The sequence below is a fragment of the Calidris pugnax genome, unplaced genomic scaffold, assembly GCF_001431845.1.
Source record: "Calidris pugnax isolate Ruff unplaced genomic scaffold, ASM143184v1 scaffold17, whole genome shotgun sequence".
NCBI classification, from domain to species: Eukaryota; Metazoa; Chordata; class Aves; order Charadriiformes; family Scolopacidae; genus Calidris; species Calidris pugnax.
Window position 1 is genome coordinate 195,106 of NW_015090794.1, and position 19,602 is coordinate 214,707.

Below are 19,602 nucleotides of genomic sequence, written 5' to 3' on the forward strand. Positions count from 1 at the left end.
AACAATTAGAGGAAAGAAGTAATTAGTAGAGCTTTTAACTACTTTGGATAGAAAAAAAAGTCCAGAATGGTGGTGTATCACAGACAATATATAAACATTTGCAGATATATGGAAGGTTTTCATCAGCAAAACTAGCAGCTATGTATTTTAAGTAAATAATAAAATCTGTGCTTGGTATTTTCCTCCAAAAACAATTTACTTGGGAGGAGCCATTCATGTTAACAGGGAGTAAAGGGGAAAAAGTAGTCAGTTATTCAACATTTTGTTCAACATTCGATTTCTTTAAGAGGCAGATTTCCATGTTTATGCCCAAGACCCCTACAGTAGCTGAAGTCGTTTGCACCATAAGGTCTGAGCAGCTCCTACCACTCACCTCTGCCATCTCTTTAACTTTCTGCTCATAGAACTCCTGCTCCAGTAGCACCGGTGGGAGAAGGGAGTGCTTGTCGTAGGACCTCCAGTGCCGCCTCTTATTCTCCAGGAAGAACATGCGCTTCTCTATTTTCACATCCCCTAGAGGAGAGTTAAAGGCACAATGAAATGGGACAGAGCAGCCAGAGCAAAGCTTAAATCTCTCTTCCTCCACACACCACCACCAGCTGCACAACTTCAGCATCTCAAAGCTGTACCAAGCAAGAGGTACTAACGGAGAATATCTCCAAATTTGATACTGGACAGTGACAGAAACAGCTGCTTTGGGACCACATCCCTTTTCAAGAACAGCACTTTGTTACTGTAAGCAGAACTGGCTTGCAATGATGCAGAGAGCACAAACACAGCTTGGTATTTACCTTGCTCAAATTTGAAGTCTATATATGAATACTGATTCATCTCTTTCCTCCTTTTTCGTTTCCCACTGGTTTCGTGAGACAGCTCCTGCCATTTTTTGATAGCATCTGAGAAGGCCTAGAAAACAACACACAGACTTAAATCCTGTCTGTCCCTGCAAGGAAGCAGCAGCACGTACTTCAAATCAAAGCACAGTACAAACATGTGCATAAGACTGATCCAAAACTGCAAAGACCAACACCCCATAACAGAGGCCCTCTTCCTTTTGCTCACTTTTATGTACTCATAAAGCAATCATTCCATAAAACCAAAAATAGTTGAACACTTTACAGCACCTCAGCTATTAACTGTAATACACCTGGTGTCTGCTCTGATGCAACAGAACTTTTGGGTTTTTTTTGGTGGTTGGGTTCTCATTTAAAAAAAAAAAAAGGAAAAAAAGCTCAAATACTCAGTGCTCAATCAAGCAACTGAAGAGACAAAGAAGTTTTGTTTTACTTAAGTCCTGGAATAGTAGAGAAAGAAGCTCAAGCAAGAGAAGCATATTAGAGGAGTAGATCCAAATCAAAAGCTTGAAGCCCCGTTTTCATTCCATGTATTGATACCTCGAACAAGTATCTTTGCAGCTCCATTAGTGTGAAACTCTTTTACGAGGAATATAGGGCTCATTCCACAATTCATAATAAGAAGAAACAGGACAGTGAGACTCAGGCTATTTTCAATTACACACAGTCAGTTAACTAATAGCAGCAGTTAAACGTTTAAGATTTAGCTAAATGTCTAGGCTTTATTGGCAATTATACCGCACTTCAGCGGCGACGTACAGGAACACATCTCAGTTTAATGCATTCCCTACCATCAACCAGCCAGCATTTCCCCACTTGTCCTATTAGAGAAAAGTAAAAACTTCCCACAGCACTCTGCCCGGCCAATAAATTTTGCAAGTCTCTACTAAATGGATTAATACTTCTTAAAAGGAAAGTCAGATTATAAAGAAACCCCCATAACCAGGCACTAGCAGATGGTACAGTGAGGCAAAAGACATCTCACTGTTCTCCACAGACATAGGAGATAACCTTAGGAAAGAAAACAGACTTGAAGTGGAGAACCTTTCGTGTGATTGCATAGTGTCCCTTGAGTTCATGGAGCGCCCACTTAATGTCTTGGCTGCTCAGCATTTTGAAGTCTGCCATGAGGAGATCTGCTGCCTGAATAAAGCACCGCTGGTCGAGTGGGGCAAGTTTGGAAAAGTCAAAGTAGTCCACTTTAGGCACCTGAGGAGGAAAAGGTGAAAGATATTAAAAGGTTGCTATGAGGAAAGCACAAGAACACCCCAAACCACTCTTTCAGTGATCAGGACCTTCTGCAAGGCCACCCAAAGTTCAGGTTACATGACACCTGGTTCTGAGCACCCATCTAACCATCAGCTCAGAGCCCACTGGGGCACACGCTGCTGTGGGTAACCTGCCCTGAGTGGCACCACGCTGCAGCTCCACTCCCAGCTATGCAGGACCCAGGCCAGGTAGTTCAAAGCTGTTTTGTGTGGCTGCAGGGGACAGTGAGGCCAGCTTATATTTAGGTTACAATAAAGGGCAAACAACTTTATTGGCTTGAGGTTGAGAGATGCTTTCAAGCGTAGAAAGAGGTATTCAACATTTCTCTCTCACAGAGCGCACACAACACACTCAAAGTGGCTCAGAGAGAATTGTTTGTCAAGTGGATTTAAAAAATAAATATATAAAATCAAGAAGCTGTAGGGAGATTTGCAGTTACGAGGCTGAAAGGCAATGCCTAAAGGCCACACAAGAGAGACCTGAGGGCCAAGGCTACAGCTACACAACAGCAAAACAGCAAGTCACCTGCAAGCAACTAGCTACTGCTATTTAACACCATCTTAATTGCCCGCATACCCCTGGGTATGGCTAAACCAGGCACTCTAAGAACACACATTAAATGAACTAGACATCCCAAGACCTGCTCAGGCCAAACAGACCGGGTGGGAGACATGCTGTAGATGAGGACACTCTTACTTGCCTTTGTCTCATCTTGGCTGGCAAGCAGGCTGCTGCTGGGGTTTAAAACCACTCTGCCTTTCTTCTTTGGGTAATCTGGATTTTCCAGAAGAAAGTTACAAAGTCTGCAAAGATAAATATAGTTAGTTCAGGGTTCAGGAGCTCAGGTTCATTCCTCACTTGTCCAATTTTTAGTCTCCTGTAATTACAAGGCTGGGCGGGCAAGTCACAGCCTGCCCTGTAAGAACCAAGAGAGGTCTCACGGAAAGAAATGACTGAGAATTAAGGAAAGAATGATCGGCTTTATGACTGCAGAAGGAAAAACAAATAGATCTGTCTTTCAACGATTACATTTACATAAGCAAAGCCTGTGTGGGTGAACTACTAACCAACCACAATCTCTCCCTGCCTGGGGCGAAGGATCATCCCTACTTCCCCACTCACACCACGGGTAAAACCCCTTTTAGCACACATCTAATCCTCTACAACTAAGAGTCAGGATGGACTAACTTTCCACTGCTCTGGAATTAACATTATGAGGGCCATACAAGAAAACAGTCCCAGCATTAATCAAAACCTAGGTGCCATCTACTGCAGCTAATTCAAATGCACCTCTGGGAAAAGCAGCACACAAACCCCTAGAGAACCTGTGAAAGGTTGCTGTCTTCCTTAACAGATTCAAATTTGAACTAGAACCTCCAGTCTCGATCTACTTCCACATCAGAACAAAGACAAAAACATGTTTAAGCTCTGTTTACATACAGTGTGTACTCTGAATATGGGTTTCATTGTAATAAAGCTTGAAATCACACCAGCATTGTTCAATTCATGCTAGAAACTGGTCTAGTGAGAACAGCATTTAGAAAATAATCACTAAAAATTGCTTTAAAAAAAAAGTATCCTATCCTGCAAAAGCAACATAACCGAGGTCTTATCACAAACAATCGTAACTTTGGCAGGTAAATTTAGTTTAACCAATTATTTTGGCTTAGAAAAGGCTCTAGCAAGTAGTTTCAGCATACCCCAATGCTGGAGATCCAAAATACTTCAGAAGCCCTTTTGAAGGGGAAGTTGGCTGTAGGCTCTGTCCAAATCAAACTTTCACAGCCCATTCTGAACCGTCACTAACCAGCTGTGCCAGCTGGGGCAAGGAGACATAAGCTGTTCCTCAGTTTCCCCAGCTGTAGAATAACATCCTTCTGAAAAGGGCTAGGACAAACAATTAACATTTGTAAAACTTTTTGAATGAGAAGGTGCTAGGTTGCAGCAAAGACATAATTGCAGCTAATTTACATTCCCCATGTCAGAAATCAGTCCCTAATTAAGAAATCTGAACTGGCTCGAAGCATTAACCCCCTATCAAGGCATGATTACTTTAGCCCTGCTTTCACATTCAAAGCAGAGGCATTTCTTTTTGTTTAATCAGGTATTGACATATTGAGCCAGAAGCTTTTGACTGAGCGTGAATGCTTCTGCACACAAAAGCTGAATAGATGATACCCTGCTAAGAGGAGCTCCCACATCTTATCTTTCACATCAGCTGAAAGTTTTTAAGACCGTCATTTCAGAAAACAACAAAATATCTTGGCACCGAGCATTTAATAGCTCCCTGCCCCCTCCCCTCCGGGTCCTTTTTTTTTTTGTAAAAGATAACTGTTCTAATCCAACTAAACAGAAACTTCAGGGAGCTCAAATCACTGCAGCTCAAAGACAAGGGTTTCAGCCACATCCCAGCCATTCTGCACGTTGCCATTGCCATGCTGGGGATTTCCAGCGACGACGTTAACCTTCCATGTCTGACAATTAGTTAAGTGGGTCCCAGCGCGCAAGGCACGCACCCTCACGGCACTGTTCATTAATATCTGCACCACAGGACACAGAGCCAGTTAAAAGCCTCATCCCTACCCAAACCCAACCACCCTTAGTTATTATATTTCAAGCCTGATTCAGCTTGACACACCGTGGAGATCAAAGAGACCCTGCCAGCGAGGCTGACCAGTGCTTTGACCCATTTGTTCTCCTACAAAAGAGGCGGTGACAACTCAAAAGATAGTTTGGTTAAAGGAATAAAAATATGGAGAGGAAATCTTTATCATCCAGTAAGTGGGTAACGCACCGCTGAGCAGACACTGTAGATGGCCTACGGGGAAGCCTGTAAGCACCTTTTCATCTCACTGGGTCTGTGCCACACAAAAGGAGAGAAGAGATTTTGGGAGCAAAAAGGGAAGGAACACATTAAGACCGACAGAAGCCAATAGTGGGATTTAATTCTATCAGGCTTCGCTAAATCCCCGCAGGACACAATAACGAGGTGGTTTTTTTTTTCCCCCCACACAATCTGCAAGAGGGTCCCGCAGGCAGATGCCCAACTTCACCACCCCATGGCCCTGCAGAATGGCCCTGATGGTCTTCTACACTCCCAATGCAACCATCCACACCAGGGTGCACAAAGTACAGGGTGTGGGCACCTGAAAGCTGCTCTCATGCTGCCCACAGCATCGCTGCGGAGAAAGCACTTTGGAAAGACAATAAAGAAGTTGCAGTCTTGATGATTTTTTAACTAAAAAGCGCTACTTTGGAGGCACAACTTCACAACACAAGCAAAGGCAGCAGAATAGAAAAATCTATGCCCAACGGATGGGATCATCCTCGGTTCCTTGCCAGTTAACTTATTTATGGTCCAGTAACTAATTCTAAGCTTCACACAGTTGAATGCTGCTTAATTAGTGCCCTAGTTAACTGGAAAGGGCATTGGATTCATACAAGATGGAGTGAATACTCTGGCAACCAACACCTATTCTTCATTCTTGTATCACATAATAACCAGTTTCAATGTGTTGGAGACAGGGGTGACAGCTGCAGAGAGAGGGGCCACCTACCATCAGGCACAAGTCACAAGTGATTTACTTCAAGCCACTCTCCCCTCTGTGTCCCCGGTGCCAACACACGCAATCCTTTCTCTTCAGCTGCCCAAGCTTTGCCCACAGGGGTAGGGAGATGATGCAACTTATCAATAAGGTTAATTACTTTTTTTTTGAACTTCTGATTCTAACATGACGCTCAGAGATACCAAGCACGATGAACACTAAGGTATTCTCGAGCTGCTAACAACTGGGAAAGCAACAGTCCTCACACTGATTTTCCACTCCTTTTACTTCCCTTCTCAGCTCACGTTTCTGCTCAGTTTGACCAAAATCAGTCCATCAACAGATAGCCAGAATCAATCCTACCAGGCCTTAAATGTGTTTGCTCTATTCTATCTGCAAAAAGTGAGAGAACTCAAACAGCACAACTGCTACTTGATTAAATAAAAGCGATATAAGACAATATCATGACATTAAATAATGGACTCCAAAACAGCATCAAGCTTTACCTGGAACAAGCCAAAAGCCAGTGAAATGAAGAGGCAGGAAAGTGTTTTTTCCAATTCAAAACTCACCAACCCACCTTTATACTCTGCTTTATAGAAGCCATCTCAACACCTTAATCCTGACAGTCACCCTTTTTAAGAATCCTAGTAATAGTTAAGGGGAAATGATATGCAATATCTTTAAATAAGCACATGATCTTAAAAGAAGAGAAGCTACAGCACAATGTCAGAATTAGAGAGGATTTAAGAAAAAGATCTATTAGAAGGAAAAAAAGAATTTGCTGCTCTTTGGGACTATCAAGCAGTGCTGACTCAGCCTGGACGTGCTCTAGAACAGCTTCGTTAGCAAATGGGGGACATGGGAACGTGACTGCAGCCAAACTGTTCTGTGATACACCCTGGCTCTTAGCTCTGTACTTACACATTTAAGTCATTGCAGTTCTTGATGCTGATTAGCTCTTCAATATATTCTTTCTTCACATCTGGGAACCTTGCTTCCTACAGTAGGAAAAGCTAAAGGTTACGTAGGTATTAGAGGAGCTGTGTAGCACAACCCAGCAACGGCACCAAAGACTGAGATTTACAGGTAATTATCCCAAGACAAGGGCCAAAATGGATTTCAAGAGACCATTTATATCCACCCAGCCTGGACACTGCAAGCTGCTGGCTTTCCTTTGCTTCACAGGATGATTGCTAACAGCTCTTTCTCATAAGAAGAGCAGGGGCAGTGACATGAATGGTCACAAGCAGCTGCCTAACAAGTGCTTCAGGCTGGCTGGAAAGAGGAGAGGCACATAGGTATGATCTACAACACAAGCAAAGCTAATATTTACCATCAGACAGAAGATTAAGGAGTTCCAGGTTGTGTGCTGAAATACAACATTCCAAAGTAAAAGGGGAAAAAAAAACCAACCCAACAACACTTATACCCACCCAAAGCACCCAGACACCCCAGCAGTGAGATCAGAACAGACAACAAACCTTTACTGGCACCTCCGGGAAAGCTCTCCCAGCCTTAGCCACGTAGCAAAGAGCACCTTTTCCTCCTCTCTCTCACTGGGTTTCTGAAGAGGTATTTGCAATCGATTGCACCACTCGGTATTTTGCTTTGCAAGACTGAACTGGTCACAGTTGTCGAGCAGTGAGAATGGAAAAGTATCTACTTGCCCGTCTCAAAGCACGTCACTGATCCACAAGGTCTTACTTGGAAAGACCTTGTTGGACTGCTACTTAAAGAATATTTTCCTCAACCTCAGTTTTCCCAAAGAGACTCAGATAAGGGATGTGGAGGGAATACTTGGAGGGGTGGTGGTGTAAGATACAGATGCAGTAAGACACACTTGTTTGCAAAAAAGTATTCCATAAGGCATCAAGAGAGACCTTTCCTCCCTAACAATCAAGGGGAGGAGTGTGAACACTGAAAAAAAACATTAGACATGTGAAGCACCCCTATATTTTTTTTGCTTTGGTTGTTGGTTTTGGTTTCTGATTTTTTTTTTTTAAAAAAAACAACTAAACAAGAACATGTTGCCCAAGCTGTTGAAAGCAATCAAGGAGAGGAGTGTGTACACTGAAAAAAACATTAGACATGTGAAGTACCCCTTTTTTTTTTTTTTTTCTTTGGTTGTTGGTTTTGGTTTCTGACTTTTTTTTTAAAAAACCAACCAAACAAGAACATGTTGCCCAAGCTGTTGAAAATACCAAAGGCTAAAGAGAACTTGGTGGTTCAGTTCTTGTGGTGAGTGTCCCTCATGCCAAGCTTCACACGCAGAACCAGGAAGGAGTGTGTGGAATCAACGTATACGAGTCTTCACACTGCTTATCCAGTGATTTTTAAGTGCTACTGGCTGGAAATCCACACTGCATTACCCCTCACAGCTATGGTGGCCTTAACACAGCCATGGACCAAACTGCTTTAGGAGAGCCAGCCAAAAGCAGCCGCAGCTCTCAGCCACGTGTCTCTAAGCCTTCTCTACCCCACCCTCTAGCCCTTTGCCAGTGTTTCGTGGCTCAGTTTGGCTGGTTTAGCTCTACATCTAAACCAGCTCCACAGAGTTGGGTTAGGAATCAGCCAGACAAAAGCAAACTGGCAGAACTGAGAGGGCAGCAGCCTTTAAAGGAACAGACCCAAGTTATTTCACCTCACTGTGCCCTTGAGGTGCAGTGCATTCTGTTCTGCTAAATCTCTCTGGCCAAGAGCTCATCCCAAAGCAAACAGTGCCCTCAAGATCTGCATCTTCTCACCAATTCTGCCATAGTGCTGGGGTTGAGTCTTTCAAACTCAGGTTTTCCAAGACAGGTCACTGCACACTCCTCTCCTGGTGCTGATTCTCAGCCCAAATGAGGAGGATTTGCAGCTGAAGTCAATAAGGCCCTTCTTTGAGCATGTGAAACACCCCACACCTTGAAAAACCCGTCTGAAAATAAGATGCAGGCTGAAGTCAGACAAGGCCTAGGAATACTTACTGTTTCTCTGATGAGCAGCACAGTGAGGTCTTGGTCCTGCCCAGCAGCTCCTTGTTCTGGCACATTACTGCAGCCAAGTTCCTGAGAGCCCTGTGCAGGGAACGCTGGACCTGGCTGTTCATTGTCTATCGCTGCCTGTTGACCCGTTTCTTCTGGTGGATGAGCCGGTTGGGGTGAAGCAGGACCTGGAATCCCATCCTGCTGGGGTTCAGGTCGGGGGAAGGCTGGCCCAGGAGCCTCCTCTCCACGTGCCCTCAAAGATCCTGAGTCTGCTTCAGGCTGCCCTTGCTGAGGAGCACATCCATTGACTACAGCATGTGGCTCTCCTTCCAGTGGCTGGAAGTACGGGTGACCCAGCTGGCTCTTCTCATGGACCTCCTGGTCTGTGGTACTTGCAGCAGCTGTTCCACCAAGACTTTGCTCTGGCTCCACGTCCTTTCCTTGCCATCCCTGGGCTTCCACCTTTTCTTTCTGTTGCAGTGGAAGGTCTGCATTCTCCAGACTAATGGTTTCTCTGGTAACAACAGGCTGTGGACTTGTCTTTATTGCTGGAAGCAAACTTGGGCCAGGCTCCTGGTTACTTGTAAGTTCAAACTTGGGGCCATTAAGCTCAGATGTTCCAGGCAAGGCAAAGTTCACATTCTCATCCCTACTTGGTCCAGCACTGCTCTCTACCATGTGATTATACCGGTCTCCCTGGCACAGCAGAGCTGAGTTCTCATCTTGCAGATATGTGCTCCTCAAAGGCCCAACAGCACTTTTAGATCCTCCTTCTCCCACAGTGTTAGCACCCTGCCACTGAGCAGCAGGTCTGATGACATTGGGACGCAGGAGCTGCTGATACTTTGGGGTCTAAAAAGAAGACAGACAAGAGTAAGTAGGAGTTCTTGTCTGCACGTCAGAATCCTTGCCCCAGATGATCTTTTGCATCTAATCAAATTTCTGATGGAAACAGATGAAAAGTCTGCTTAGCATGATGCTTAATATAGCATAAAACTGCAACCCATGTACCTCTGTTTCACTGAACTCCATCCTCAGTCCATCCCTTGGTGCTAAGAGAACATTTGGCACAACTGGGGATGCACAGGACTTTCAGACTGCATTAATTGCCTGAGCTCACCCCAGTCCCCACTTCCTTCCCAGTAAAACACTCTGGGAAGGAGGAACTACCTGATGGCATATTTGCATTCTCACCAGTTTATTTAAACAGGCAGCAGGAACCAAAGCTCAAAAATGTTAATCTCTGGCCATCTTCTTGCCCCTGGCAGGTTAGGACTGCTACATGCCAACAGAATCTGCAAACTCTCTGCAACTGTTCTCAACTAAGAGACAGAAGGGTCAGCTTTGCAACACATTTTCTCAATGCCTCTGTTTCCTCTAAGAGAAAAATGGAATATCTCCTTAATATAACTTAGATATGAAATTAGACACTTAAAATAATCAGGGTAAGCTAAAGCTTTTGACCCTCTTCTGTGCCAGTGGAAAGAGATTTATCATGTGGGTTGGTTTTGTAAAACTGCAGAAACAAAAGTGCCTGCAATAGCCCAACAAGAATCCAAACAGCCCAGAGGAATATAAAGCATAAAAAGTGCATTTTGAAAACCCACATTCTAAGGAACATCACAACCTCTTACAAAGTACTCCACCTTTCTGGATTTAGATAGATAACTTTATGGAAGCTACAGCCTCCGTTAAGTAGAACTTTAAATACAATGTAGTTTAATAGTATAGTTCTCCCCTCCTGTGCCCAAAATCTGATTAAACACTTACAGCCAGCAAAATGCTGTCATTTTAACATTCATTTCAGACATCCTTAATTACTGTAACTGGACAGGACTCTCAAAGGAACACATCAGATATTTGCACAAGAGTTGGCTATAACAGCTATGAATAAACCAGGGCAAGAATGAAAAATCACCTCTGCCAAGATGACTACATCATCATCATCTTCCTCACGCTGCTGCTCTGCAGGCGTTTCCAGCAACAAAGGTAATTCTTCATCCGAGGAGTCTGAGATCGTGATAAGACCTTCGTCCCTGCGGTTTATCCGGTCTGTAGTAAAATAAGTAAATTTAGCTATTTGCTACAGGTCAACAACTAAAATCACAGGACATAAGCACTGAAATATCTGGAAAAAAATAAATCAATCTTCACATTTGCATTTAGGTCAACAACTGAAATCACAGGGCATAAGCACTGAAACATCTGAAAAAAAAATAAATCAATCTTCACATTTGCATTGCAGCAACAGGGAAGAAATGCTCAAAGGTCACTGGTTCCTCTGGAAGTTGCTGTCACAGCCACTCCCTGCCTCCCTCAGCCCTCTGAGCAAAACACCTGCACAAGCTACAGCTCAAGAGACCAAAGGCACACGAGTGAAACAGTCACTCTGACACTTATGCAGAGATTCTTCCATCCCAAACTTCAGCACGAGTCAAGCTGCTGCAAAAATTATCCTGAACAAGCCATGTACTGAGTAATTCCTAATTTTTGCAGAGAAGTCCTGAATGTTCATTATCTCAGAGACAATGCATTTTACTAACGTGCAGTGTATTCTAGAAGAGAGGTAAGGTTCTCTGTGCAATTCAGCCTCTTCCAAAAGAGCGTCACTTTGCAGGAAAACCTTCTGCAAGCCTGATATGGACCCCTGACTGTGGGTGCAGAAGAAATCCTACTATTAGATGACATCCTTGTCCCTCAAAGCTTGTCAAGAGTGGAATATAGATGATACTGAGCTGGAACACAGGAGAGACATCCAGTCAGGAACAGAGGGCTTCTGTAGTACAGAGACAGTGCACAACCATGCTCTCCCTACAATTTGACACAATATTTTGGCTTATGCTTTAGCATAAGTATTCATGATATTCATTTATGGCCTTTCAGGCATCCACAGAAAGCATCATGTTCAGGAACAGAGGGCTTCTGTAGTACAGAGACAGTGCACAACCATGCTCTCCCTACAATTTGACACAATATTTTGGCTTATGCTTTAGCATAAGTATTCATGATATTCATTTATGGCCTTTCAGGCATCCACAGGAAGCATCATGTTGAATTCTGCTCTTGAAGGAACGGGTGCCCATGCCTACACGCTATGAGGACAGGAACGCAAAGCCACCCTCTCTCCTGGGAGGTCCTCAGGAGGGTGGAACACCACAAGCCCCTCAGATCTGCTGAAATACCTCTACATGCTGTTCCCAAGGAGTCAACAATCTGCCTTCGGGCAGTACAACGTGAGAAAGGCAAGAGCCAAATATTTTGCATGTCAGCATAAAGCAAGAGAACTTTCTGTAGGTGGCTGTGAAGTCGGTGTAACAGAGCAGCGTGTGACACAGCAAAACAGACCTTGCAAGTTCAGTATCTATGGATCCTGCTGCTTGTAAGCAGTGTTTTACAGACAGAGGTTTGGAAATATGCGCAAATCAGTACTCACCTTTCCCTCTGTGACTACGGAAGCTGTTCAGCTCAGTTACTTCTTCATTTCCACCTCTCTCAGCCATTTTAAGCACCAGAACCCGAAGGCGTCAGTGCCCAGGCATGGCAGTCAGGCTCAAAGGAGGAACTAGAAGACAAAATAAAAGCAGGAGAGAGTAAGGCAAACTCAGCAGCACCCTAACCAGGCTTTCCCAAGACTAAGCCATTAGATCATTTTGGGGGTTCTCCTGGCCCCCCAGCATAGCATCTCCATAAGGATATTTTTCTGCACCACTTTCTCAGTGCCTAAAAGCAGAAATGTTTCTGTTGTCTTCTGTTCCAACAGTCGGGAGCCCACTGAAGAGTGCAGTCAGGCTCGAGAAGCCTCTCTGGAGAGGACAGGAAGATGCTGTGCAATCACAGAAGGGGGGGAGAGATACAAATCTGTCCATCCAGGACTCAAAACTTCCCCATATGTGGATGCTCCCCTGTTTACAAGAAGTCAAAAACCTGGTGCATCAACTCAATAGTGATGTTTCTGCCACCATCTACTGGTGAGAGGAGCAAAAGCCACTTGCCTGAGCTGCCACAGGGTGACACAGTGGGAGCCTGCATCTCAGACCCCTATTGCCCTTCATGCCGTGAAGCCACAACACACACAAACACTGGCACTGAGGAGAAGTGCCAATGTCACAGGTCTGACCTGGCAGCCTCGCTGCTGAGGAGCTGAACCACAAGAGGAGACACCACGCTGCTGAAACAGAGACACCAGCACCAAACCCTGAATTCCCTTGTGTGCCATCAAGCCGAGGCACAACTCCAGAGGGACCAGAGATGCTTTGACCAGGGCAAGAATGAAAAATCACCTCTGCCAAGATGACTACATCATCATCATCTTCCTCACGCTGCTGCTCTGCAGGCGTTTCCAGCAACAAAGGTAATTCTTCATCCGAGGAGTCTGAGATCGTGATAAGACCTTCGTCCCTGCGGTTTATCCGGTCTGTAGTAAAATAAGTAAATTTAGCTATTTGCTATAGGTCAACAACTGAAATCACAGGGCATAAGCACTGAAACATCTGAAAAAAAAATAAATCAATCTTCACATTTGCATTGCAGCAACAGGGAAGAAACACTCAAAGGTCACTGGTTCCTCTGGAAGTTGCTGTCACAGCCACTCCTGACTCCCTCGGCCCTCTGAGCAAAACACCCGCAGCACAAGCTACAGCTCAAGAGACCAAAGGCACACGAGTGAAACAGTCACTCTGACACTTACGCAGAGATTCTTCCATCCCAAACTTCAGCATGAGTCAAGCTGCTGCAAAAATTATCCTGAACAAGCCACGTACTGAGTAATTCCTAATTTTTGCAGAGAAGTCCTGAATGTTCATTATCTCAGAGACAATGCATTTTACTAACGTGCAGTGTATTCTAGAAGAGAGGTAAGGTTCTCTGTGCAATTCAGCCTCTTCCAAAAGAGCGTCACTTTGCAGGAAAACCTTCTGCAAGCCTGATATGGGCCCCTGACTGTGGGTGCAGAAGAAATCCTACTATTAGATGACATCCTTGTCCCTCAAAGCTTGTCAAGAGTGGAATATAGATGATACTGAGCTGGAACACAGGAGAGACATCCAGCCAGGAACAGAGGACTTCTGTACTACAGAGACAGTGCACGACCATGCTCTCCCTACAATTTGACACAACATTTTGGCTTATGCTTTAGCATAAGTATTCATGATATTCATTTATGGCCTTTCAGGCATCCACAGGAAGCATCATGTTGAATTCTGCTCTTGAAGGAACGGGTGCCCATGCCTACACGCTATGAGGACAGGAACGCAAAGCCACCCTCTCTCCTGGGAGGTCCTCAGGAGGGTGGAACACCACAAGCCCCTCAGATCTGCTGAAATACCTCTACATGCTGTTCCCAAGGAGTCAACAATCTGCCTTCGGGCAGTACAACGTGAGAAAGGCAAGAGCCAAATATTTTGCATGTCAGCATAAAGCAAGAGAACTTTCTGTAGGTGGCTGTGAAGTCGGTGTAACAGAGCAGCGTGTGACACAGCAAAACAGACCTTGCAAGTTCAGTATCTATGGATCCTGCTGCTTGTAAGCAGTGTTTTACAGACAGAGGTTTGGAAATATGCGCAAATCAGTACTCACCTTTCCCTCTGTGACTACGGAAGCTGTTCAGCTCAGTTACTTCTTCATTTCCACCTCTCTCAGCCATTTTAAGCACCAGGACCCGAAGGCGTCAGTGCCCAGGCATGGCAGTCAGGCTCAAAGGAGGAACTAGAAGACAAAATAAAAGCAGGAGAGAGTAAGGCAAACTCAGCAGCACCCTAACCAGGCTTTCCCAAGACTAAGCCATTAGATCATTTTGGGGGTTCTCCTGGCCCCCCAGCATAGCATCTCCATAAGGATATTTTTCTGCACCACTTTCTCAGTGCCTAAAAGCAGAAATGTTTCTGTTGTCTTCTGTTCCAACAGTCGGGAGCCCACTGAAGAGTGCAGTCAGGCTCGAGAAGCCTCTCTGGAGAGGACAGGAAGATGCTGTGCAATCACAGAAGGGGGGGAGAGATACAAATCTGTCCATCCAGGACTCAAAACTTCCCCATATGTGGATGCTCCCCTGTTTACAAGAAGTCAAAAACCTGGTGCATCAACTCAATAGTGATGTTTCTGCCACCATCTACTGGTGAGAGGAGCAAAAGCCACTTGCCTGAGCTGCCACAGGGTGACACAGTGGGAGCCTGCATCTCAGACCCCTATTGCCCTTCATGCCGTGAAGCCACAACACACACAAACACTGGCACTGAGGAGAAGTGCCAATGTCACAGGTCTGACCTGGCAGCCTCGCTGCTGAGGAGCTGAACCACAAGAGGAGACACCACGCTGCTGAAACAGAGACACCAGCACCAAACCCTGAATTCCCTTGTGTGCCATCAAGCCGAGGCACAACTCCAGAGGGACCAGAGATGCTTTAAGCTCAGTTCAGAGCATCCTTGCTCTTGGCATGCCTGAAGGAAGCTGCACCCCTGGCAGGGCAGTATATAAGTGTGTGTTTTGTGCCTGCACTGTGAACTGGCACAGGAACAAGTCCCATTTACAGAGCACACTTTCTTGCCATCATCTGCTATTCTAAAGGAGAGACCTCCCTGATTTATGACACATCTCCTCCTCAATGAAGGTTTGGTACAAATTCCAGGATAGGCCACTTGCTCTCAAAGAGTGCACGACAGGGATCAGGGTCCTTTCACAGGACCAAGGTTTTGGGACCTGCTTCCGAGAGAAGCACAATGAGCTGGCTGGAGGCTCCCCACGGGATTAGGAGATCAGAGGAATCACTGCAACCTGAACAGCAGGTTTCCATTTTATGCTCTGTCAGCTTATAGCTCTCAATTCCTGCTATCGCAGAGCAGCCAAATACATACAGGAACTCCGACCACAATTTGATCACTGGAACAAGAAGGGCGGTCTTCTTATTGAAAAGTATTCATCTCATTATAAGAGCACGGAGGAATCTGTATTATTAAATATTTACTGATGTATAAGTTGGAAGAAAATGGTGGGTCTGCTATAAAATCCTGTTTGCTAGTACAAAAGAAGAGTATAAATTCCTTCTTAGTAATTCTACTTAACCTCCTCTGCAGGGAGCAGGACTTGCAGCGAGGACGGCAAAATGAAGAAATCAGTTCAGACACATAGTACGTGCTCATATCTATAGCCACCCCAGGGAACTAGGCATTACCATCTTCAAAATATTTTCATATAGGATAAAATAATAAGAATTAAAAAACCAACCCTATATTTTAGCACTTACAAAAGGCAAAACCCAAGCCACATTTCACAGGAAGTGCCAAGAGTTGGATGGCTTTGGGCTGGAGGTCACCCTCCGCCCGCTAAGGTCCACAGCTGAGCAGCAGGATAAACGAGGAAGGTGGCAGCATCTTCCCTGTTTGCAGGGCAGGACACTTGCTAACACACCCAAAGGGCACCAGCAGCACAGCCTGAAGCTGTCTTCTCTGGAGGGAACCTCCACCACAAAGGTTTCCAAGGCTTGGCTACAAACAGCTATGCTCACCTGGTCCCAGCGCTGGTGGTGGTGGTCCAAATTTGAGTGGGACATTGGGTGAGGGAACTGGAGAGGCCTCTTCTAACCAGCATTAACAAAAACACATTAGTAGCTCTATATTTGAGCCCTGAAACCTCAGTAGCACACCCTGTTTCCAGTAAGCAGCTCCCAAGAGCCTCATGGGCATGGCGATGCTTTGAAAATGCTTCAAGAGCAAGATTTTGGGAGCATTTTCACAAGGTTCTTCAGTTTCTGCCTTATCAAGAAGAAAAATCTTACTTTATTTGCCAGAATGGCATGAAATCTCATCATTGCAGACAGGTGCTGGAGCGGCAGCTCAGTGCTGGATCACTGTAAGCGTGCTTGGCGAAACCCTTCTCCTTTTTAAAAGGTCACAGCCCCATTATTACAGGTGTATTTTCCCTGGTCATTGTAAATAGCTACCACCTCGTCCTGCACAGCATTTCCCCATCCTTATCCCTCTCACTGTGTTAGAAAAGAAGATCAATCCACTTCTTGCCATTTAAAAGATGGAGAAATGGAAGCACAGAAAGGACCAGTGTAGGAAAGGACACCAAGCAGGCTAGCAGCAAAGCCAGGAGTGGCACCCAGGCCTCTTCAGCTCACGTACCCACACCAACCACTTCTTCTGGTCCTACAAAGCACTTCTTGCAACAGCCACCAGCCCCTACAGAGATGAGGTGGGCACCGGCTGAGGTGCCTCTGTGCAGGCTCAGACTCACCAAAGGAACCTCTTGGCAGGGAAAAATGGTGAAGGATCACTCCAAGACTTGCTGGGGAAGAACAGGGATGTTTGTGGAAGCCACAGGCCACCCTTTGCAGCATCATGGGGTGCAGACAGAGGCCAGACAGGTATCTGCTCAGGTCTGTGCTGAGCAGAGCTAAGTGGCTCAGGTATTTCTCCCCTCCAGGGGCACGTAGTGTGTTAGCAGAGCTGGGTACGTGTGTACACATGGGTGGGTCAACACCACAAGTGCTCAGAGTCACCAAAAAGCCTTCTCCCAAGCAGTGCTTCATCCAGTGCTGGCTAAACCACAGCAGTTAGCACCCAAGAACAAGGGATAAGCCCCAAGATGAACATTAAGACCATATTCAGGCAACTCCGGTTCCCGTAGAGAGGAACATGCACACTTCAACCTTCAGCATCAAGAAAGAGGTACAGGAAATAATCTGAAACGAAATTTGGGATAACAGACTGTCTACACCCCTGTACAAGAGCAAGATGCCCACACATCACCAGAAGAGTCACGGTGGTTTCAAAGCAGGAATATAATAAATAGAATTAACTGTAATACACAGTCAAGGCAACAACAACAACAAAAAGCCAAGCCTGGAAAGCACTGGCAATGTACCATTTTTCTATTTCAAAACAGACTGCATAAAACCCTGAGCAGCTTAATAAAGCACTGCTTTGAGGGTAAAAGCCAAACTTCCACCAACAACTTGCAATTCGTTTTGTCAATACTCAATACAGAGCTCAAGTTTAAACAAATATCTATAAGCTCGGGCCAGTTCCATCTAGTGGCACGAATAAGAAGTTTATTCATGTTTATAGCACTGGGCCGCCAAGAACGTGAAGTAACAAGATCAAAGCCACCCTGGGGTCTTGCCCTACATAAACAACATAATAAAAAAGTAAGCAAGACAGATGGAAAGAAGAGCTATCCTACACCACCTCAGTGATTTCAGCGCCTATTTATAGGTAAAGAATAAGGCTACCTATAACCAAGCTCCAACGTGACCATCAGCATTTCTGCAATACAGTCAAGGACAGGATACTAGAACCATTTTAAAAAGAAAAAGACCTGGCAACAGGCAGATATAGACTTTATAACTTTTTTTTATTTTTCCCCTTCCTTTTTCTTAAAAATTCCCACCTGCACTACAGCACACAAACAGGACTTGAGTCCCTGTACAGCACCAGGGTGACACAAAACTTGTCACATCCTTGAAGCCACCCGCTGACAGCACAGTGAAGACCTCCACGCTGATGATATGGTTCCACCAAATCTCCCCTCCGTTTTCCCCACGTTACTCCATGTAATCATGACTCTGCACTTCCAAGTTGTTTCATTGCACAGGCAAGAAAATCCTCCCCATTTAGGTTTTCCCTTCATCAACTTGAGAGGAGAAGAACCCACTAACAGAAGAGCTACCGGAAAAATCAGAGACCATCAGGGACTTGCATATAACTGTTCTCTGAACTGACTAGTTCTCAAAATTTAGGTTTTTCCTCCATCAACTTGAAAGGAGAAGAACCCATTAACAGAAGAGCTACCAGAAAAATCAGAGACCATCAGGGACTTAAGTATAACTGTTCTCTGAACTGACTAGTTCTCAGACTGACAAAGTCACACATATTTCCCAAACAAGCTTCCCGTACATGCGAATATTTAATCTACAAAACCACTGGTCCCAACCACCCCTATGAGTTGACGGATCAGCTGCTTCGAGGTGAAGCAGGTCCCAGGTGCACACAGAAAGCTGACACAAGGATTTCCAAAACCCATTCAAAATCCCTGCAAACACCAGGCTACGTATTTTTAGCCTGCCCTAAAAATAGCAGCCATCGGTACGGTGCATATATTTAAACTCCCGGTACACGCAGGCGTTTCTGGACTGCAGTAATTGGAGCAGAACTCAAATCTGCTCCCTCCACCTCACGTTTGTGCTGCCATGAGCATCTTCAGACAGTGCTGGAATTTAACGTGACAGTGGAGGGGAGACCCCCTGGCTCCTATAGACTGTGTAATGTATATTTCCCCCCCCGCTCCCAAGTTACAGCATTTGAAATCTCGAGCTCCCACATACCCAAGGCAGGACTAGGCTCAAAGCTCTCTTTTCTGGCTCTAGCTCAAGGCAAAGGGATTAGACAGAAGGCACTGCAGGGGAGGCAGGAATTGAAATCCCAACCGAAATGGGGGGGGGGGAATAAATAAAAGAGCAACTTGAAAGAGATGTCAGTACCATCAAATCATGGTGTGATTTAGCCTCTCCCCCACACAGCAACACCACCATTGCTCACCTACGTTGACAGAAGAGCATCAACTCCTACTTTCTGCCTGCGGGCAGCAAAGGCGTCTGCTGGTAGCCTGAGAGCAAGGTGAATTTCTGGCTCCTTTCAAGCTGCTAAAACAAAGAGAAGCTACTTAAATAATGCATGGCTTGTGACAAGCAGCAAAATGAAAAGCTAAAAATTCAGCCCTGAAAAAAAAAAAACAAAAAAACACCACCACAAACACACACAAAGCACAACATAGGGGAAATAAACCAGCCCAACTTACTGTGGAGCATTTCACTGAAACATTTCAAAGGGTTCGGGGACTGCTGGGGGCTGCTCCTCAGAACAGCCACTTAGCAGAAGCAGGGAGAGTTTAACAGCGGTCCAGACTGACAAAGTCACACATATTTCCCAAACAAGCTTCCCGTACATGCGAATATTTAATCTACAAAACCAC

The 19,602-nt window shown here is 45.2% G+C and overlaps 1 protein-coding gene across 2 annotated transcripts in view; it reads right to left on the reverse strand.

Annotated features, from left to right (window-relative positions):
- RNF216 (ring finger protein 216) overlaps nt 1-19,274 on the reverse strand; it is a 75,196-nt gene extending 55,922 nt beyond the window's left edge. Inside the window, exons 1-9 of one of the 2 annotated variants that reach the window (XM_014936641.1) lie at nt 19,170-19,274; nt 14,212-14,340; nt 12,918-13,051; nt 8,638-9,489; nt 6,593-6,669; nt 2,824-2,926; nt 1,899-2,063; nt 792-906; nt 374-513 (exon numbers count right to left, since the gene is read on the reverse strand). In XM_014936641.1, coding sequence (XP_014792127.1) covers nt 374-513; nt 792-906; nt 1,899-2,063; nt 2,824-2,926; nt 6,593-6,669; nt 8,638-9,489; nt 12,918-13,051; nt 14,212-14,278 — 1,653 coding nt within the window. In that variant the 5' untranslated portion in view covers nt 14,279-14,340; nt 19,170-19,274. Of the gene's footprint in view, nt 1-373; nt 514-791; nt 907-1,898; nt 2,064-2,823; nt 2,927-6,592; nt 6,670-8,637; nt 9,490-10,555; nt 10,690-12,070; nt 12,203-12,917; nt 13,052-14,211; nt 14,341-19,169 lie in introns of those variants that run through there. The other variant, XM_014936639.1, reaches the window with a different exon arrangement.
- Between the last annotated feature and the right edge of the window lie 328 nt (nt 19,275-19,602).